At 42.0% G+C, this 23,278-nt stretch overlaps 1 protein-coding gene across 7 annotated transcripts in view; it reads right to left on the bottom strand.

Annotated features, from left to right (window-relative positions):
- Positions 1 to 1,809: 1,809 nt before the first annotated feature.
- The window catches only part of ST7 (suppression of tumorigenicity 7), a 268,415-nt gene continuing 246,946 nt past the window's right edge, over positions 1,810 to 23,278 (bottom strand). For 4 of the 7 annotated variants that reach the window (XM_005899134.3, XM_005899137.2, XM_070369591.1 and 1 more), the window contains 3 exons: positions 15,466 to 15,558; positions 12,634 to 12,773; positions 2,170 to 11,565 (listed from right to left, as the gene is read on the bottom strand). In XM_005899134.3, the coding sequence (XP_005899196.1) occupies positions 11,446 to 11,565; positions 12,634 to 12,773; positions 15,466 to 15,558 (353 nt within the window). In that variant the 3' untranslated portion in view covers positions 2,170 to 11,445. The other 3 variants (XM_005899135.3, XM_005899138.2, XM_070369588.1) reach the window with 2 other exon arrangements.

Genomic DNA, 23,278 nt, shown 5'->3' with positions numbered 1-23,278 from the left:
AGCAATGTAAGGCAGGTGCTGGGAATATAGCAACCTTCCTGGTGTCCAGGCCCAGGGAGGTCAGAATGGTGAGAGTGAGTCATGGTTGCCCTGAGAGTTGAGCAGAGTACTGAAGAGAGAGGCAGAAGACAGGGATTAGCCCACACGATTAGCTCCTCTCCTGTACCGTGGACTCATTCCTCCAACAGTCCCTCTTACTCCCTCTGCAGTCTTCATTCTGTCACCATCTTTTCTCCACCTTCGCCTCTCCCATTCACTCCCCTTAGCTGTCAAAGTCTAACTTTGGCCTCCCCTCTCTATGGAACTGCTCTCAAGTCCTAATTATTAAATTTACAAAGTGCTTTTAAATCCTTGTGTGTTACATTTCTTTGCTGTATTTCCTGCAACTGGGGTTTCTAACAACAACTCGTGTTGGGCCATTTCCACTTACCATCACCTACAGGCTCTTGAACCTTTCACTTAAGGCTTATCGCAGTCTAGTCTCAACTTGAACAGGTTGAAATCTCTTTCAACCTTGGTTTCCTCATCTGTTAAATAACTGCATGAAATAATTACTACTTTTCTTTCAGCGCCAAGTTATAATTCTAAGGCTTCCCTGGTCCTTCTCTGCTGGAACCAGTCTCATTACTCTGAAAATGAATAAAAGTTTATCTGTACCTATCATATATTATATTGATTTGTCCAACAGATCATTTGAGCATCACTCCAGGTCAAGAGTTGTACTGGGGGAAGAAGAGGCAAAGAGGCGAACAAAGCAGGCACAACCCTGCCCCCAAGAGCAGCACTACTGATGTGAATATAGGGTTTAAGTTTCTTCTGAGGAAGGGCAAGAGCCAACTGCATGTGCCTGCCGTGGCTTTGCACAAAGAAGGTAGAGAAAAAAGTCTGCCCGAAGCATGAAAAGGCCTGTGCACCTAAACATTACCTGCCTCTTGACTCTGCTCTTGGATGAAGACCAGGAGGTTGCAGGAAGTCCAAATGCCAAGGGGGCTGTGGTGTGGTGCTTTCCCCAACTCTGCCTACTGTAACGCTCATGGGGACAGATTCAGGATTCTAAACAAAGGGAAAACAAACCATGTAAAGGATGGTCCTTTTTATAAAGCACTAGATTGAGATTCTGAATAGAGGTACTTATCACTTCAGAAGAGGAGTCAAGGTTATTAATTTTTCTTTTTTGCTTAAGTAAAGCCAGATGCATGCTCGGCAGGTGTGACTCATGAAAAAGGCTTTCAAAGATGGTGAAGACAAACGACCACTTTGGTTCAGATCACGAAAACACTCAAAGAACGCTCACATGCATGCATCAAGAATGCAAAGATGATAAAAAAAGAAATTACCCTTATGAGAAAACATTTAAAAAATGGCAATGTTGAAAAGTGGGCAGGTTCTACAATAGACTATTGGGTTAGCATCTTCTCATCAGAAGTTTTCTTCTCACAACAAATTTCAGAAAGCCAAACCAAAATGATTCCTGGAACCACAGTGCTGAGCTCTATTCTGTGAGTAGTCTGAACCAGAACAATCTGTGATGGCTCATAACTTTCATTCATGCTTCCTGTCATTCATGCTGGAAGTTTCTTTTGTGTATTTGGCCTATGAGGGCACACAGTTTGCAGCTGAAAAGACGGTGCTTTTTAGCCAAAGAAAGTCTATTTTCCAAGCCAAGGGGTGCCAACGGCCTGGTGAAATGAGTCCTCTCAGCTCAGAACACCATCGCGTGGTGTTCAGCAGATTTGGGGGCCTTAGTAAATTAAATGTAACCTATAGATTTATTTGGATACCAATGATTTTAGGGTTGGGAGACACAACTGGTTGCTGCAATACACAAAAGTTTATTTTTGACTTTTTTTCTTTTCTGAAGGCAAAATATAATAGAACTGAACATCAGTGAATTTTGTACAACAAAAACAGCTTTTAATATGGAACAGACAGTTCATGAAGGTTTTAAAATCCTGGAATGGCTTCCCTTTTTCAAAGTCATGCTTTCTTGAGGTCCACGAGGAGTTGGCACAAAGAGACGGTGGCAGCCTGCTGGGCGAGGTGAGCAGAAGGACAGGTGGGCTCCCCTAGATCCGAGTCAGCTGGTGCCACAGACTGGATGGCAGGATGCTCTCCACTTTTTCCATGACAAAGTTTAAGGGGGCAAACAAAGTGCTGAGGAACTGTGAACAAACCAGAAGAGCACACAAGTCAGGAGAGATCTTTTTTTTTCCTTTGACTACATCGGGTCTTAGTTGTGGCACGTGGGCTCGGTTGCTCCATGGCATATGGGATTTTAGTTCCCTGACTAGGGACTGAACCCACATCCCCTGTATTGTAAGACAGATTCTTAACCCCTGAACCACCAGGGAAGTCCCTCAGGAGAGATCTTGCTCAAGACTATAAAATGAATCTCTCCAACCCATGCTTGCGTATTAAGTCTCTGCATCATAAAAAGTGCCCAAACACTATGATTACACATTTATGTTTGTAGGAAATACTGGTTGGTGAACAAACCTGCATTCCAGTTTCTGTCCCCAACCCTAACCCCGCCACCCCTAGCCTGAGTTCTGATGGACAAGGGAAGAAATGTTGGCTGACAGGCCCTCCACTCCTTGGACAGCTGCCCCCAGTGCTGAGGCCTTCCAACTAGTCTTCAGGATATGAGGCTGCCCATGGAGATGACCAGTGCCATCAAAGGGATGGAGGACGGGTGGTGAGTGAGTAGAAGAGCTAAAACATGGCGACAACTTCTCCGCCTGCTTGTCTAGTTATAGAGCTTTAAGTGGAAAAGGCAACAACAACAAAAAGTCCAGTCTGCGGGATGGTTGTGAGCTGCTTTGGGATCCTATGATCTCCCAAACACCTGCAGCCCATGCTCCTTTCTGAAACAGCTGCTCAGCAGTGAGCACCATGGGAGCCTGGGTGAAGGTAGCAGGCCGGCCAGTCCATAGACCACACATCCTTGTGGAAAAGGTGCTCCTCTGAAGAGACCTTCAGAATCTCTCTCATTCGGTTACTGAATTCCTTTCTGCCTTTCACGTAGAGAATAATGTTCTTCAAAAGCACCTTTTAAAAAAGCCAGGTGCCTCACCTAAGACTCATTTAACACGATCTCAAGTCTGTTCTTATTATGTTCTCATGAAGAATCAGCCTCTTTCCACAAGCCATCAGCAGCTGGCAGAGGAAGTGCCTAAACCCAGCCAGGCACAAGACGGGTATCTGGATGGATTGCTTGCTCTCTGTTCAGAACCAAGGTATCATCTCACAAAAGTTCAATATCTGGTCCTCATACTGTGGAGTCCTTTGTCCCAGTCCCCTGTAGAGAGTACAGCAGAGTCTATACCACCAAGAATTCCCCACAGAACTGCAGTGTAGGACATGAGTACATACACAGAGTAGAGAGCACGGTTCTGAGGTCAAACTGGTAGATATGCATTTAATCCAGTTAAAACAGGCTCCTCTACTGGTCACATGCTCTATGGATTGCAGGTCCTCAGAAAGAAGTATGGCAGGCAAGTTTCCCAAGTTTACTTGACCTCAGAATCTTTCCTTCTTTTTTTCAAAAAAGAACCAGTAGAATACAAACTGGGAAGGCTTGTACCACATTATGGCAGGGTTATCAAGGGTGAGATTTGTGTAATGAAAACTCGAGAGTATAAGATTCAAAATCCTTCTCTATGTTGCCTCTTTCACAACAACTGAATATATTTACTCAGTAAGGCACTTAAGTACTGGGTGAGATATAGAAGTGTCTAGGACAAAAGTCCCACTGTCGGGAAGGTCAACGCCTGCGGGAGGGGGGAAGGGAGCTACTAAGAACTGTACCCAGCAAAGTAACAGTACCAGGTAGACCATAATGCAGCAGACAGATGCACAAGCAAAGCACCAGGAAGGTCAAGAAAGGGAGAGAATCCATTCTGTTGAAAGGAACAGGAGAAGCTGAAAACGAGGTGACTGAAATAGTCCCCAGTGGATGGCTGGGGTATGAAAAAACAGAGAGGGGGTAAGAATAGTAAGGAAAGAAATGTGAGCAAGGCGGAGGGGGAGCAGTGGATGGGGTGGGGGGGTCCAGGCTCAAGAAACAGCTGGAACAGAAATGGGAAAGCAAAGCAGCTAGGAAGACCAGAAGATAATAAACAGTTCAGTTTTGCTGGAAGGGATGGAGGAAGAATGCTCAGAAGCAAATGGAAGAGCTTTGGGGAGGGCCTTCAGTGTCAGTTTGAACTTGCACTTAAGAATAAGGCAGCCTCTGGAGAGGGTGCAGAGAAAAGGCAACCCTCTTACACTGCTGATGGGAATGCAAACTAGTACAGCCACTATGGAGAACAGTGTGGAGATTCCTTCAAAAACTGGAAACAGAACCGCCATATGACCCAGCAATCCCACTGCTGGGCATACACACTGAGGAAACCAGAACTGAAAGAGACACGTGTACCCCAATGTTCATCACAGCACTGTTAACAATAGCTAGGACATGGAAGCAACCTAGATGTCTGTCGGCAAACAAATGGATAAGAAAGCTGTGGTACATATACACAATGGAGTATTACTCAGCCATTAAAAAGAATACATTTGAATCAGTTCTAGTGAGGTAGATGAAACTGGAGCCTATTACACAGAGTGAAGTAAGTCAGAAAGAAAAACATCAATACAGTGTATTAACACATATATATGAAATTTAGAAATATGGTAACAATGACCCTATATGTGAGATAGCAGAAGAGACAAAGATATAAAGAACAGACTTTTGGACTCTGTGGGAGAAGGCAAGGGTGGGATGATTTGAGAGAATAACATTGAAACATGTGTATTGCCACATGTGAAACAGATTGCTGGTCCAGGTTCAATGCATGAGACAGGCGCTCAGGGCTGGTGCACTGGGACAACTCTGAGGGATGGGATGGGGAGGGAGGTGGGAGGGGGTTCAGGATGGGGGACACATGTACACCCATGGCTGATTCATGTCAATGTACGGCAAAATCACTACAATATTGTAAAGTAATTAGCCTCCAATTAAAATAAATAAATTTTAAAACAAAGAACATACAATGGAGAAAAGACAGTGTCTTCAATAAATGGTGCTGGGAAAACTGAATAATTACATGTAAATGAATGAAATTAGAACACTCTAACATCATACACAAAAAAACAAACTCAGAATGTATTAAAGACCTAAATGTAAAAACAGATGCTATAAAAATCCTTGAGGAAAACAAACGTGGAATACTCTTTGACATACATCTCAGCAATATCCTTTTGGATCTGTCTCCTACAGTAATTAATGAAAATAAAAATAATCAAATGGGGCCTGATCAAACTAAAAGCTTTTGCACAGCAAAGGAAACCATAAACAGAACAAAAATACAACCTACAGAATGGGAGAAAATATTGGCAAATGATGTAACCAAAAAGAATTAATCACCAAAATATACAAACAGTGCATAGAGCTCAAAAAAAAAAAAAAGGGGGCAAAACATCTAAATAGATGTTTCTCCACAGAAGGCATACAAATGGCCAAAAGGCACATGAAAAGATGCTCAACATCACTAATTATTAGAGAAATGCAAGTCACAGCTTCAACGAGGTATCACTTTATACTAGTCAGAACGGCTATCATCAAAAAGTCACCAGAGAGGGTATGAAGAGACAGGTCCCCTTTTACACTGTTGGTGGGAAAGCCAATTGGCACAGCAACTATGGACAGGAATATGTGTGTGTGCGTGCTAAGTTGCTTCAGTTGTGTCTGACTCTGCATGATCGTTGGACTGCACCCTGCCAGGCTCCTCTGTCCATGGGATTCTCTAGGCAAGAATACTGGAGTGGGTAGCCATTCCCTTTTCCAGGGGATCTTCCTGACCCAGGGATTGAACCTGGGTCTCAGGCACTGCAGGCAGAATCTTTACTGTCTAAGCCAGCAGGAATTATTATTACCTTCTCCAGAAGAGCAGTATAGAAATTTCTTGAAAATCTAAAAATAGAGGTACCATATGATCCTGCAATCCCACTCCTAGGTATGTGTTCAGAGAAAACTGTGATTTGAAAAGCTATGTGCATCTCAATGTTCATTGTAACACTACTTTCAATAACCAAGACCTGGAAGCAACCTAAATTTCCACTGACAGATGAATGGATAAAGAAGAAGTGGAATAGTTACACAATGGAATATTACTGAGCCATAAAAAGAATGAAATAATGTCATCTGCAACAACATGGATAGATCTAGCAATTATCATACTAAGTGAAGTAAGCCAGACAGAGGAAGACAAAGATCACCTGATATTGCTTATATGTAGAATCTAAAAAAAATGATACAAATGAACTTATATTCAAAGCAGAAATAGCTCCACAGATATAGAAAACAAACTTATGCTTACCAAAGGGAAAGGGGGAGGATAAATTAGGAGTTTCAGATTAACACTACACACTACTCTGTATGAAAGAGATAACCAATAAGGACTACTATAGAGCACAGGGAAGTATACTCAATATTTCATAATAACCTATAAGGGAAAATAAACTGAAAAAAATATATATATGATTATCTATTTCTGAAATTTTCTCCTTCAAAAATAACTAATTTCCACCTATACTTATGTAAAAATAAATTAGTATACATCTTCAAAAAAAACAAACAAGAATAAGGCAGCCTCAATAGTTCTCGAGTGAAGGAAGGATGGCTTTATACTCCAGTAGGTGCTAACGCACGGCAATGCCTGACTTTCTGAAACCATCCTTGGCTGGGCACACAGTACCACGGGGGTTGCTCCCCCTACTAACTGGATGGCTTGCACTTCTCAGTTCAGAGCTGGATGCAGTTGTGGGAGATCCTAGACCCAGGAACAAGCAATTACTGTGCACACTGCCTCTGAAAGAGACTGTTAAATCCTAGTTCTGAGAGTGTAATACGGAGCGAGTCTCCTGATTGTATCAGTCCAACATAGTAACACGGCAGAATTTAAAATATGCATACATAACATTTGTTTGTAATCAGAGATTGTCAAGGCTCCATAACATATATTTGCCTGTATGTAATAGTTCCATGAAGAGGAGCTAGGTGCTAAACTGGTCTGGATGACCCAGGCATCCTGGCAAGAGACGGAAGATGGGGCCCGATGAACAAGGTGATTTTGCTGGTGAAGTTGTCATATCCCGAAAACCTGACCAAAAACAGATTTATAACCACCAAATTTGTGACTGAGGTGGGAAGGAATGACTGATGCATTAACATGAGCCAGAGTGGTTAGACGAAAGGCACCACTCAAAGTCTGAGTTCTGGGTGACTTTCTATACTAACTGGGGGCTGGGGCGGGGACACAGGGAGCCATGGCATGAGTAGCAGAACAAATGAAGATGCTGTTACAAGCCTGGTTCGAAATAAAGGCCTGCCTGTTTATTGGCTTTGTTTTGGGCATTGACCTGACTTGGGTAAAAGGGAGGCCTCTGGAAATTCAGTAGCAAGCCTTGCTCAGCTTGAGGTCTGCAAACACCTCTCTTTCCACACTGCGCCACCAGATGCAATGCACCCTGCCTGCCTGGACCACACCTGTGCTTCACAACCAGGTTCCCCAAGAAGTAAGTCCTGATACCTCCCGTGTATGTGATCATTTACTGTTCTCCCTTGTATCTAGGATGTTCTATCCTTGGGAGAATTGAGAAAAGAATCCTTCGAATTGTTTCCTAGAGATCCTAGTTCTCTCGCATTCACCCAGTTGGGATGTACACCCTTTGTTACTAGGTTACCTTCCTCCTTAGTAGCCCTCCTCGTGTCCTCTTCCCCATCCCTCACCCACAAGGAAGAAGCAGCAATGAAATAAGGTGCCTGAAACCAATAAGCTCTTTTCACTTAGTAGCTAGACAAAGGTCAGTGGCTTTCACCAGGAGGTATTAAAAAAAAAAAAAAAAAAGGTTTGGTGGAACATGCCTTACTTCCTTGGGATGCTCATTTATATTTCTTTGCAAGTTTGAAAATCAGTCAACACTTTCTGACCCAAAACTCAACCAATGCACATGGAGAAACAACAGTTTCACTGAGGGACTTGGGAAATGTTAGTGCCTGAAAAGTTAAGTCTGAATGAGCAACACCAGGCAACCCTGAAACAGCTCATCTATCTCAGTGTCCAAAACTCCTGTCCCGAGGGCAGAGATACATGGTCCAAAACCCACCATAATTTAATCAGTGTCTTCTGGTGAGAAAAAGCAACTGAACTAATAATAAAAGAGAAAGCGACACTTCAATCGCCTGATCCTCCTTTTCCCAAAACACCATTATTTAGAAGAAGGTCATGGCTTGCAACATGCTTCATTAACATTTGAAACGCCTCTGCTTATCTGAATAAGTTCCAGGTGCCCTATTGCAATCAGACAATTGACATTTCACTGTAATCAATATCAGACTTCAAAGAGGTCAGGGTCTATAAGTTGAAGACGAGAGTCAGAAGTCAGGGGGCTGGATCTCAGGGAAGGAGAGAGACCAGAGGAGTAAAGACAGGGCCCTTCAAACAGAAGAGGTCAGCACACTGACCTTCCCACATTCTGTGAGGGGCTGGGTTTGGAACGATCACTTATTTATATGAGCAACCTTATCTTGGTAACCAAACATTCTAGGAAGAGTTAGTTCTAAGTCATTGAGGTAGATTAGATTAGGCGGGGAGAGCCAGTTGAAACCTCTCATTTTACTATTTTCCAGTGGCTCACACTTGGCTGTGGGCTTCCTTACTGGCTGCATATCAACATGTAAACACACTGGAGAGTTCCCAAGCTGCACGCAGCCTGGCGGGTGGCGGTGCAATCTCTCTCCATCTACTAAGAGTCATTATCCCAGGGACATTATCTCAGGCGAGGGCTGAGAAAATCATTTTCACAAGCTGCAAATGGTTGCAGGCAGCCTATAGGGCAGCTGTGATAACCTGTGGGGGTCTTCACGAGGGGCCTGATGAAGTGACAAGAGTGAAGATGTGGCGAGGACTCGGGGGCGGGGGAGGAGGGAGATGGGGCTCGTCTGCTCCGGGCTATCCATCTTCCTTCCCCACAAAAGCTCTCCAGACATTTTGGAAGCTGCTAAGCCTTAACGAAGAGGGAGATGAATGTGATCCTCCAGGCAGAGGCTTAAAAGCAAATTTATCTGAACTACATTTGAAAACTGTGAGTAGCTGACCAAACTATCACACCTTGGTAGTATATAAAATAAGAGGACCATAAAGGCAAATTTATATTTTATTTAATCATTTGGTCTCTGACTCAAAATAAAGCTATGGAAATATTAAATGAGGAGAGTGGCCCTTGGTCTAATCTGTAATGAATACACCTTTGTGATATTGTGGCAGTGACACAGCCTAACCTAGGGAATGCCCAGTCGTAGTCTATGTACTATCCGCCATTCCCTCTAGCCCTCTCCCTGGTTAACGCAGCTTCAGGCAGTCATTCCATATAATATGGTGGTTCTCAGCCGGGGCTGCACACCCAAATCACCAAGGGGGAGCATCTGAAAACTCAGATACCCAGACTGCACCCCAGGCCAATTAAGTCAGAGTCCCCTGGGTTGGAAGATCAGGCATCAGTAAATTTTAAGCTTCCCAGACAATTTGAAGGTGCAGCTAGGGTAAAACCACTGGTTTCCAGAAAGCGGTCACCTCAATGGCTTTGACACTGCACCAGGCATCCATAGATGGCTGCTAGAAGGCGGGCTTTCGTGAGGCCAGCGTTCTCTGAAGGAATAGTCCTCAACCCACCCATCCATCTTCATAATGAGTGGTGGGCGGGGAGGGAGCTATTTAAAAACACAGATTCCTGGGTGCTAACACTCAACACTCTGAACTCCTAATGCTGGGGCCAGGTGAATTCTGCGTGCACCAGAGGCTAAGAATCACTGTCCTGATCCCAAACTCCCACCAAGAGTCGTACATTAGTTTAAGGAAGAATACCGGGCCAATGACATTGTCTAATGTTGTAAATATACTATTTTAAATTTTACATTATACTCTAATCTACCCAGATTTTTGGCAGCTACTTTAATTCAGAGGTTGGCTTGGGATAGAAGCAAATAATGAATAGCATAGGCTCATAAACTAGGGAGCATCCACAGTAGAAGCTTGGATGATACTGGGTTCAGGAATCATATCATGTTAAGGAACTTTAAGATATTCTGCCTGAAGAAAAGAGAAGGTATTAACTGAGAAGTAAGAAGTTGCCATGAATGTAGTAACTGCCTCAAGAATTTCAAAGAGGAAGTAGAGTTGTTCACTATAGTTTTGGAGAGTAGAATAGGAACATAAGTAGAAATTAAAGGAGGGCAGACTTGACCAATGAAAGGAGAGTTCAGAGTGAGCCAATAATGGAACAGGCTCCCACGTCGAACAGCTGAGTGCCCCATGGCTAAAAGTGCTCAAGATGCATCTAGGTGATCTCCATCAAGCCACTGTTGCAGGCAGTTTGTTTAAGGTCCCTTTCAACTCTTAGTATCTATGATTATAATTATAAAAGAAGAAATGCTAAGCTGTATCTGAGTCTTTACACTGATTCTTTCTGCAGAAACCACTACCATTTATTCATTTAATAATCATTTATTGAAAACCTACTATGTGCAAGGCAAAGCTATGGGGATACAGAGATGAGGAAGACACAGTCCTGCTCGCAAGGAGCTCACATTCTAAAAGGGGGTCAGACAAGATTTTAACAATTATAGTACAGTACAATAAATGTAATAATATAGGTATTCATGGGTGGGATCAGAGAGGAAAGGTTTCTAACTCAGCTTAGGAGGAATTTAGAAAGCAAGCCGAGTATGAAAGAATAAAGAGGCATTAGTAGACTGGACAAGTGCTGGTGGTAATGGGGAAGGGCATTCCACACAGTGCAAACAGCACGTGCAAAAGCACTGGGGTGCACAAGAGACTGTGGCATCTGGGAATGGTGAGCAATTCACTGGGGCCCAAGAGCAGTGCCTGGGCAAGAGTTGAGAGAGACTAGGCTGAAGAGGCAAGCAGGGGCCCGATCACAGAGGACCTCGTGTGCCATGCTAAAGATCTGTGACTTTATCCCAATGTTGGTGGGAAACCGTTGGGGAAGTTCAAGCACAGAAGTGACATGCTCAGATTTTCTAAAAAAAAGATCATTTTTGGGTCAGTACAAAGGAAATACTGGCAGAGGAGAAGCCTGGAAAAAAGGAGACCAGTTAAGACTCTTGCAAGAAATCACAGAGATCTAAACTCAGAGAGAGTCATGGGAGAAGAAGGAAGATAAGAAGAGGTGAATTCCATCTACTGACCACCGAGCGGCTCAGGAGGTTAGATCCGACAGACTGTGGAAACAGAGACAGATGGGGTGTAAAGGGTGAGAGAAGGAAGAGTCTGGGAGGGCTGCCGAGTTTCTGGCTTGAGTGACTGGGTGGATGTCAGAGCCACTGGCGGAGGTCAGGGATACGGGAGGAGGAGCAGTTTTGGTGGTGGGGGGAGGAGGGTGATGAGTTCAGTTTTGGAAATGTTGAGACTGAGGTGCCGGTGGGATTTCCAGTTCATCTTCAACACGCATGAAAATACTCTCGCAATTCCAGTCCCTTAGCTCTGCCGAGCAGAAAATGTCAATCATCTGGAAAGGGATTAAATCAACCCAGCCAAGTTAGAAATCATCCTTTCTGACTCCACTTGCCTTGAAATCAGAATGGAGTTCCAGGGAAACAATTGGTATTCTTTTTCTGACTCCTTCTGTTTGAAACTCCTCTGTGGCAAAATTAGTAAACTTATCCTCACTGTGTGTGCAGGTGGAAATAGTCAGTTTTCATCAAGGAAACAATGGTTCTTGGTTCTCAATGCAGACGACTTTTCTTATTAAAGCTCTTCTCCATAACCATTTTTTTTTTTTTAGAAAAAAAATTTAATAGTCATTTTATTTAACTCAATATATCTAAAAATAATCATTTTAACATGAATTCAGTACAATAACTAAGGAGATATTGTATATTCTTTTCCAAGACTAAGTTTGAAATTTGGTGGATATATTATAGTCTCAGTGCATCTCTTTTTAAAAATTTTTATTGGCATATAGTTGCTTTATAATGTTGTGTTAGTTTCTATTATTCAGCAAAGTGAATCAGCTATACGTATACCATAACCTTCTTTAAAGAGTCTTAACGGATTCTGATAGTTCTAAACATTATATTTCTATACTTATTAATGCTATACACCCTTCACATCCTCTCAGTTCATTCCCCAAACAATTTAATTTGTCAACATTACAACTTTTAAAATTTAAATCATCTTTGAAAATGTAAATTCTATCCTTCTTGAAGGAAAGACCTACAATATCTAAAGATTAGAAATAATGTCATTCAATGTATATAAAACTGAATAACCTCCCAAATATTTTTCATTTTCTAGGATTTCCTTAATTCTTCATGTAATTCTTTTAGAACTCACGCATTTTTGGGGGAACTGCTGAGAATTTTTTTGTATGTGAAATGAGGCAAGGCATGCAGTAATAAACAAGCTACACTTTCGCATTTTGATTCGACTGATGATACTGAAAATTCAGCGTCAGTGAGCAAAGGATCAGTACAAGCACGTCCACTTTTACATGACCCTCCCCCGTGTCTCTTACGCTGCTTTTCATGACTTTTCCTGCCCCCTGCCCGAGGCCTCTCTCTTGGCAAATACTCACAGCTTTTGCAAAGACCCCCATGAGTTCTGGGAACTGATGTGTCAGGAGGGCCAGCATGGCTGTGAAGGAACACAGTCCAGCAGTAAAGAGAATAAAGAAGGGAAGCTCCTTTTTGGGGTAAACTGAGACTTCATGGAAAGCTGTGGAGAGGAACAGAAGGGAAGTGTTAGGGCCGCAGTGAGACGCACTCTCAGGGAACTGCTCTAGGTGGGACAGACTCTTCAGAGCTTTGGCTGAAGCCTTTTGGAAAGGAAAACCGTAGGGCCCTCGCATGAATGAGCGCCAACATCTCCGCCAGCCTCTGGAGCCTAGTGCTTCTCCCAAGTCCCTATTTACCCCCCAGGACTCTATCCGGGGCATGATGGGGCTAACACGGGGATGTCACACATTCATGGGCAGGGACAGTGACTCTATCTACGCCTAACACACAGTGTTCCTTTCTCAAAAGGAAACATAAACAAAACTTTATTCAAATTATAAAACACATGTTCACTGAACAAAACCTATAAAATCCTAAGTCAAGTATCCTGAAATAAAAATGCTTCTCTCTAGGTTGTCATCATCCTGTAATTTTTAAATCATTGTCATAGGGAGATACTAGTGTGTATGTTAAGTCACTCGGTCATGTCTGACTCTTTGTGACCATGGACTGTAGCCTGCCAGGCTCCTCTGTCCATGAGAGTCTCCAGGCAAGAATACTGGAGTGGGTAGCCGTTCCCTCCTCCAGGGGATCTTCCCAACCCAGGGATCGAACCTGCATCTCTTGTATTAGCAGGTGAGTTCTTTACCTCTAGCACCACCTGGGAAGCCCAGATACTAGTGTAGCTTGTATTTTTTCCGGGTACAATCTAACTGTATCAGTGGAGGATACTACCCTGAGGGAGACACATTTAGCAAGGACCATCCATCCATCAACGAGGGGAGATTTTAGAGCTTTTCATAACTTTTAAATTTCAAGTGACCTGCACAGAGAGAAAAGCACCAAAGGCTGGCCCCGTGGACTGAAGCCGTGTGGCTGTGTGTGAACAGCACTGCCATTCCAACCAAAGGACCAAGGGTCTCCATCTTCCTCAGGAAACCCAAGGTTTCAAGCCTCTCCTCGACCTTTCAACTCCAAGCCCAAAACATGACAGGGTAGAGGGTCAGGGAGGGACAAAGACAAACAGCACCTGAATCTGAACCCAGGGACGTCAACCTGCTAGGGTTCTCCTTGGGCGGATGTGTGCTCAGGGCCACTGTGGACGCCGCACCACTAATGTGCCGAACACAGGTAACATGTGAAACCACCCATCTGCCTCTCATCCTCACCCTCAACACTCAATGAGTGTGAAGGGAAATCAGACTTGAACCACTGCATTCAATTAAATCAACATGAGTCATAATTTTCTATTCTAGGACTGTAAAGATTATTCCTAGACATTGTCTTTTAAGAATTATAATTTCGTTCTAATAGTGAATCTATCCCCTATGGAAATGTGTTTGAACTCAATTAAAACATTTTAAAACAATGTACTTTTTAGAAAACTGCCTTTCTTATCAGAAATCAGAAATACTAATAAGGATCTCCCTGAAGGGAGAGCTGAAATGAAAAAGCATGGGCCCATCACAGACCCTCTTTCTGAAACCAAATCTACTGCAGAGTGAGGCCTCACCCCCTTTACACAATAAATGCAGATGGTGAGGAACACCATACCACTGAGGCCTCCACCTCCCGAGGTAACTCATCATGCAGCAAAGAAAGCAGAGAGCTGCCTTCTGCTCCTTCATCCTGAGATGGCAGCTCATTTTGCACCCGGACCCCACCATTTTGGAGATTTACAACTGTCTCAAAAAACATGGCCATTGGACAGTTTATAAGCACCCAGGGCTCCAAGTTCAGCTGGTCTTCTGGGCAAGGCATCTAACTATGTTAGAGCTATGAGATGTGATAGAACTGGGGCTAGTGCAGGGTGGGAGTGGCAGGAGAGAGGACAGGAAAGAGAGAATAGTCAAAATTTGGAGCTTATTATCTGAGGGAGAAAAGTATGTCCTAAGGCAGGGCCACATGAAGGGCCTGGACACGATTCCTTATACACAGTATAATTTGATAATAACTATTTAGCTGGAATTGTCAAAACAATGTTGGATTACAGTAAACCAAATCATACTTTCCACGTGTGGTACGGGTCCTCCGACTGCCAGCTGGTAAGGCCCTCGAGGGTAGGATTTGCCCTCTGCCTGCTGTGGACAGAGCTGAGGCTGCACGTGTGCCCTGCACACATCCCACTGGCTCACTGCATGCCATCCAAGAGATGCTCGCAGGAAATCGTGCCGGTCAACAGCACTGCACCACTGCAGAGAGCACGCCCACCTGGCCCATGGGTCCGCCTCTGGTGGCAATGCCAGCATCCTCATGCTGCCCTGCCCTCCCCGCCAGACTCTTTTGCAGCTCCTCTGCTTCTCCTTTAGACTCCAGTGTGTGCAGACTGCCTCTGACCAGCGGGAGAGCCCAGGCCGAGCCCTGCACAGTGGATCGGCCCAGCAAGGGGCATCTGCCTCAAACTAGGGTCTCTGCGCTCAGACCAGCCAGGACATGATGCCTCTTCATCTAAACTTCAGTCACCAGGGGTCTTTCCCTTTGATGAATCTGGAAAGATGTGGAGGAGCAGGAAGCCAAGCCTACACACATAACTCACTTTAATGCTTATGCTATCAAATGAGGACAGGGTTTGGGAAAAGAGTAATAGAAGACAAGGAACATCATAAACATTTATCATTCCCACCTCTTTCTATCCCTGTTGTCGGCACACCACCCTCACCAGCCCAGGAGAGGAATACGGAGGGGAGACTTACATGGAAGCAGCTCACGATCTGCTGTCTCTGTACAGATGGGGTAGGGATAAAACAGATGCCCCTTTTCCAAGGGATAAGGGATCATCCGAAAAGCTGAAAAGGAGAGGCAATATGTTAGAGGCACAATATTTGTCTCATAACATCTCAACTTCACGAAGAGCATTTTGAGCATTTTTATAACAGTGAACATGTCTACAAGTAACTTTCAGAAAGGATGCGACACTTACCCAAATGCTGAGGCATGCGCGAGAGAAATTGTCAGAGATGCATTATGACAAATGACTCACACATTAACCTCACACTATATATCTGGACAAACCTCACAACACTAGGTGGGGATGGGGGTGCAGAGGAGAAGGCAAAGCCATCAATTCCAATGCCCAGGGTTTCCTCAGCTACAAAATACTATGAAAATGTCATGAGCACTAATTCAATATAGCTCAACTGATAGTAATAACACAAACCTGGATTGAAATGCTTCCCCAAGAAGCAACGTGGACTGACTTGTAGGAGCATGTCACAGATGCACAAATATGAAAGGCATTCTAGCATGTCTATTTTAAAAATATGTCTAGGTGGATTAGAATTCCAACCAAGATGGATAAAAACAAGAATCTAAAGTGCATGACTTGGGAGGTATTTCTAAACTTTATGAAACTTTTAAATCTTCAGCATCATGTGGGGGAAAAAATGGACCTGGAGAGATTGAGTATCTGTATTTTGAGGATGTCAGGCCACGTAAGCTTTGCTTTTGGGGCATCAGATAACATTAGGTCTCACACTGAATTATGACTTTCCAGTCAGTCCATCTCTTCCCATTTTCACATGCGTTACTCTCCCTGTTACAATGTCAACAGCATGTTAGTCTCACTGTTCCTATGAACAGTACTCGAGGAGGTAATTTTTCTTCCACAGATGTCCGGCAACTACAGCATGCTGTAGATATAAAATATAAAAAAACTAGACCCTACACTGGGAATGTCGAATTACAATCCTTGCCTTCGTGTGTGTCAAAGAGAGACGGTGGCAACACAGCAAACTTTTCAGCCTTAAATGCTGCATTTCAAGGACTCCTAGCTATGTCTTCAGCTGTGTAATTACCGAAGTCTTCTCAAAATGCTGTCAATGTACATATTTGTCTTTTGCATACTTATTTCAAACAGAAATCAGAAACAAAGAATGTTCTCCCTCACGAGACATGACAAGGTTCCATTGTAACCAGCATCAGTGCACATATGGTATTTATTCTGGTGTCTGAATATTATTTAAAAGTAAAAACATTATGTATGTGATCCCAGCATTTGGAATGCAGTCAATCTGCACCACAGTGCTATCACTCTGAGGTTACAGCGTGTTGCCACGGAGAATATAAATCACTACAAACGTGGGATTAGAGCAGAGCCAGTTTGCTGGCAGTTGGCTGAGGTAAAAATGTTATCAATTTTCCTCTTGTAACAGAAACCTCTTAAACAGAGATTAAAACATTAAAAACACCCCAGACTTTAACTCTTCTTAAAATGAAAGGCTCACCCTAGTTCAATCAGACCTTCTCTTTCATGCAAAACAAGATGACTTTTGCCCGTTACAGCAAGCAAGAGAGGGGTTCCCTGCACAAGCTGTTAACACACAAAGATTACTTGAAGGAACCAGCATTTCTCTCAGTAGAACTAGGCTTTCAAGAGAAGGAAAAAAATTACAAAACCAAAAAAACCAAAAACCCACTTATTGCTTTATAGGATACACTAAACTCTCTTCTGGGAAGCAGGACACTTAAACTGCAATATGGCAGGATTTTAATACCATTTCCCATAAATGATGGCTGCTATGAAAGCATCCCCAAAATGTAGAAAAACCTATGTGGAAGGTTTTTTTTTTAAATGCAGATTTTCATGTGCACTAGGGCTCCTGTAATTAAGAATCTGTCTAGGTTCATATGATATAAATAAACCCTCAGTTTTCAAAGTGGCTATAAATTTGAATGCTAAACTTTATTCAAAACTGAAGTCAGTTTGCACTTCAGGGAGTAATTTTTTTAAATGAAATATAGGAGTGCGAGATCTTGAGAGTGTTCAACCATAGAAATCAAATGGTTGGTTGGTGTCTTTTCAATCAAATACCAAATGCTTTTTACTCCAGTATTTGGCATGCATACAAATTTTGTGCATCAAGTTACTCTTTTCCTTCTAATCAGTTCTGGTCTTTCTGGAGAGGGTGAAGACACTGATTATATATGATTCAACAAAGAATATACACACACTCTTCCTGTACCATCCTCTGCTCCCAAGGCCCGTGATAGTAAGGTGCTTATGTGCCCTTAAAATTTCTCTTTCTCATGTCAGTTGTCATTTACATCGAGTTCATAAAATAATGTTAAGACTTTTGGCTTCACTAAACAAAAGCAAACACAATTTCTGTTTGCAATTCTATCCTTTATCCACCCTGCTGGGCGGGGTCCAGCCAAGTGTGAGATAAGCACTGGAGGTCTAGAAAGAGTGGGCAGAGGCACCACGTGAGCCGCGCCAGGGGCACCCCCACCTCCTGGTCCTTTCACTGCAAACATGTGTAACTGCTCCACAAAGACCTTGTGGCTTTAGGTGAATGGCCACAACTTTTGCAAGTGCAAGTAGTAACACACTGATTCAGCAGGGCAAGTAAGAATCAAAAGAAAGGTCATTTGAACTGTTTTATGAATTTGATCTACTTCACGAGTGACTAAAAACCTCCTAAAATATTTCCATCCAAAAAACAAAAAAACACATACATTTCAGAAGAAATACATGAAAATGTACATGCATTTGGTTAGAAAAAAAAAAAAACAAAAAAATCTGGACTCTTCAGTGTTAGTACATAGAACCCAATGGCATTTTTGCATTTCCCTTTTGTGCCATCTCCTCCCCTACCTTGGTTTCTACTGTGCCTTTGTGGGAGAGGCAAAATGAGCCGGGAACTACTTAGTGAACACAGCAGGCCCTCCACGATACCGTGTGAGACATTACACTACTGCCTTCTGGCCTCACCCAGACACATTTTCCAGACAGGTTTCAAGCCTATATCAGTGTTGTACCCATCAGAGACTTAACCAATTCTGGATAAAGAATCAGGAGAACCAAAGAATGGACACAAGCATGGATACATGGACAAGCTAACTCTTGATTTTCCCACTGAATTCTAATGACCTTTCATCCTATCCACAATACAGGCAAGGATAGAAGGCAATGTTTGGTACTTTGCCTATGTTGAATTTTCAAAGAGTATCTCAGAGAACTTTATACAGATTGTTTGCAATACTAAGGACTGAGTTTGAATCCCAGCTCTACATGGTCAAAATGTGAGTGTCTTCCTTGTACAGCAGGGACTGTGAGCCAAGCATGCACTGTTTCTGGACTGATGGAGCTGACTGCCCAGGGTGGGAAACAGATGAGACAATAATCATGAAAACAAGTGTGAAAGTTCCTCTGTGATAGCGTATACCTAATGGAGTAGCGGTGGAGGTGACAGCTCACGACGAGCCAAACTGGACCAGGCTGACAACCGTATGACCTCAGGAGGGTCATTATTCTGTGTCCAGCGGGTCATTTTATGTGTCCATAAAAATGAGGACTCCAAGGACCTCGAGAGGCTGTTAAAGGGACTATGCGTACAGCAGAGCTCAAAGTGTCCACAAATAGGGCCTGACTGCTCAGTGAAAGTTAGTTTTCTCTTTACTTTCCCTTCCCACCAACCCCAAGCTCCTACTTGCTCTATAAGTCATACTCTAGCTTATAAGTACAGATGCTGCTTATTTGTGAACAGTTAGAAGTACAAATGATAGAATAGAAAGTTATCATCACAACCCACAGTTTACGTTCTATTGACTGTAACATAGGCAATGGCCATAAAGGCTTTCTGTCTTTTGTGAAGCTTTGGGGACAACAACAAAGAAAATTCAAAAGTTAAAACTCTGGATTCTGATTCACATTTTTTCACTATCTAGTTATATGGCCTTGGAAAACTACTTTCCTTTTAGATTACAAGATGTTCTATTCCAATTTCAAAGAAAAATTCTAGAGTTTTGGAGCAGAGTCACTAGCTTATTAGTGACCTGTAACACTCTAATACTCTGTTCCTGCTTCCTTGATAGCTCTGCTCCTACCCACACTATATGTACACATACATGTGCACATGCATGTGAGTATATGTGCACACACACGCACACACACACACACATTGTTTCTCCCAAAGCATTTCAGAGTCTTACTTATCTTGATATCCCCAAAAGAATGCCTATAAATGTTCACTGAATAAAGGAATGAATAAATTAATGCACAGTAGGGAAGAGACAGAATTTTCCCTTTAAAAGCCCCAGTGGATCCAAATTAGGGTCAGTTGCTCAAAACTGAATAAGTGAAAGGAGCAAGCTGGTTCTACTGGGCAGTAGATGGGGAAGCATCGTACAATATCTGGATTCTGGCTACTAGTATAAATTGGCTATGGCCAGGGACTTCAGCTGCCATTGTTTTCTCCCAAATTATAAAATTTAGCCTTGGATTCATGGGCTGAAGGGTGGGAGAATTTCTATTTAGCAGTCTCAAAGGTGCCAGGCTTTTGGAGGAAAGGTTTGATTAGAGGAAATGCCCCAAGGATCACATCTTACAGCCAGTAGCATTTACCATCGGGTTCAAAGAGAATAAATTAGAATCAGAATCTCATCCTTTGCTTCAACAATGGGCCATTTTCTCCTCTCAAAGGAAAGATTTGCCTTAATCCCCCTAAGAAACACCACCTTCAAATCTTATACATTATTTAGTGAATTTTTTTGGGGAAAAAAAATCTTCAAAAAGAAAATAAAGATCAAGTGAGGAAGAAAATGGAAACAAAGAAAAGCTAAGTGATTTACCCCATGGTATTCTAGTTTTCTGATATATGGAACCTGAAAATTAAATCTCCAGTTGTGGTCAGCAGACTACCTCACTTTATAAAATAAATACAGCCAAATCAGAGCCTTGAAAATATCAAGGCAGGAGGGAGATGAGGCCACATCAGAATTTAATACAGGTAAATTAGAAGACGTGCCATTTAAAACAGGGCACCATAAGGCACAATACCATTGTAACTAAAGACACAGTTCAAATGAGTTTCCTCATTCATGTATGTTTTTTATATTCAACATATACTTGCAGTCATGTGTATACATGTTTGTGAAGATAACCAGAACCTACAGTGCTTAAAATAAATATAATTCAGATAATGTGGCAGTTGTGTAATGAACTTAGGAACATGTTTTTAAATCTTAAATAAATTAAAACATTTCCCCTTTCTTGATTATCTTGACTTTTAGAAACACATTGTGTAATTTCAGTGGTTGGGATAGTGATGAATCAAACATTTTACAAACCTTTGAAATGCTGATGTATTTGTGGTTGAGGATTCAGGTTTTTTTTTCTTCAAACCACCATATGTTTCAAACCCAAACAATCTCTGCCATGCATCAGCTGGACTTTGGGGTTTTATCAAAAATGTGAGTTATTTCACCCTGATTGGTGGGAGACTCACTTAATTCCACAAGATGACTAGTGCTCCAACATAATAAACTCATTAAAAAGCAAATAAAACTATACCTCATCCCTACCCCTAACCAACACTTTTGACATAAGTAAGGCTTTTAATTCTTTTTCTAAAAGATAAAGTGAATTTTTGAAAGAATACTCACTTTTAACACGGAACCTAGTGAAATTAGGTAGTTACCTTCCTTTCTGAATTCTCTTTCTAGTGAAAAAGAGGAACTGGAAGGGAGTTGGGGAATGGTCTTAAATTTCAGAATGAAGAAAAAAATGATTTAAAGGCGAAAACCTAGACTATGAGACTGGAGATGTCAAAAGGCGCCACCCAGTGGTGAACTGGAGGAAGTGCAGCCTCTGCGCTTAGGCACGGGCAGTCTAGGGGAGCCCCACTGACCTCCGGAGAGGGAAAAGGAGTGGTTCCTGTACTGTAGCAGCCCTCAGAGCAACTGCCCTGAAGCTCACCAACTTGGAATAGGGTGGTGGCATTCAGTATCATCAACACTTCATGGTTTTCAAAAAACGGGTATGTTAATATCAGTAAATGGGTAGCTGAGCCAGAATTCTAATCCAAGTCTTTTGATTTAAAATCCAGAGCTTTGATGCCTCCACTTAACTTAGAATGGACAGAGATCTAGAAGTCTTGTCAAACAATCGCACACAACTGCCTGAAGTTGGAGTGGTAATTCCTTCTCCTAAATTTCAAGACAGATTTATAGCTTTGTATTTTTTAAACAAAGACAAAACTGTTTGTAATGAAAGATTATTTTCTAAATACATTCATATACATATATATACATGTACATATATACACATAAGTGTTTATGCTTAAAGAAAATATATATGTTATTGTAGCAAGTTTGAAAAATACAAATATGAAGAAAAAAATCACTTAAAAATCTACTTAAAGGTATATCTATTTCTAACCTCTTTTACCTTTTTTCATACATAGAATGTATTTTTATATTAAATTGGGCTCATTCTATATTTTAAATGTTTAAGTCAATATTTAATAAAAAAATATAATTTTATGTAGAATAATTAGCTTTCAAAACATTAGAAAGGGCATAGGAATACCCCAGCCTTAAGTAAGTAGTGGTATAAATTGAGGGCTTCTAAACAAATGTTTCAGAGATGGCTGCTCCTCTTCTCCTTAATCTATCCAGGTAAGGCCTAAATAGCTGGTATTACAGAAAAGAGCAGTGAAGACACAGTAAGCCTGATTCTAACATCAGTGCCTGCAAGACGTTCAATAGGTTGCTCACCTCAACGAACCTGCTTCTCTCTTGAACATCTAACATGACCACCTTTGTCCTGCCTGACTTAGAACTTTATCAGGAGTCCATGAAATGATGGAAATGCAAATCCTCTGTGAATTACAGTTACACAAACATTCTTCAAGGTTCTTGGGATCCTCTACTAAAGTCCTCAATTGACTACTAACTAAGGCAGCCACCTGGTAAGCACTCTCATGGTTCTCTTTTCTAAACTGAATGGTACAATTCTCTTTTTGAAAACTGAAAAGCTGTGTAATTTCCTGGCTTGGTTCTTAATTATCTATAAGGATTAAATGCAGAGTTTGCCTTTCATATAGGTCCCTGACTGCTCTGCCATAATGTTTAATGTCTAAAAACTCACCATTTCTTTATATTCTAATAAAGTGTTCCACCCATCTAATTTGAGGTAATTACATCCTCCCCAATGGTACTTCACTGCTTGATGTGGGGATCACTGTGTCACTTCCCATCTCTCAAAATGTCACTGTCCTTCCCAGTGTTTCCAAAGCATCTCCCTATTGTTGTCTGGTAATATGGGTAACTAACTTCCAAACAGAATTTTTTCATTATTTTTTATTTTTACAGTTATGCCATTCCTAACACTGTGTCTTTATCATTTATTGCCCCACCCCTCTTCTGACCTTTTCTATAGGACTATTTTATCAATCAGATCCAATCAATAAGCTTCTATTACTATATTTCCAAGATACCAATCTATAAATTGAAGGTCAAGAAGCAATAGTGAGAACTCAACATGGAACAACAGACTGGTTCCAAATTGAAAAAGGAGTACGTCAAGGCTGTATGTTGTCACCCTGCTTATTTAACTTATATGCAGAGTACATCATCAGAAATGCCAGGCTGGATGAAGCACAAGCTGGAATCAAGATTGTGGGGAGAAATATCAATAACCTCAGATATGCAGATGATACTACCCTTATGGCAGAAAGCAAAGAAGAACTAAGCCTCTTGATGAAAGTGAAAGAGGAGAATGAAAAA

Source organism: Bos mutus, chromosome 4, assembly GCF_027580195.1.
Source record: "Bos mutus isolate GX-2022 chromosome 4, NWIPB_WYAK_1.1, whole genome shotgun sequence".
NCBI lineage: Eukaryota > Metazoa > Chordata > Mammalia > Artiodactyla > Bovidae > Bos > Bos mutus.
The sequence above is the reverse complement of the archived record's forward strand: the minus strand, read 5'-3'. Positions and strand labels throughout refer to the sequence as shown.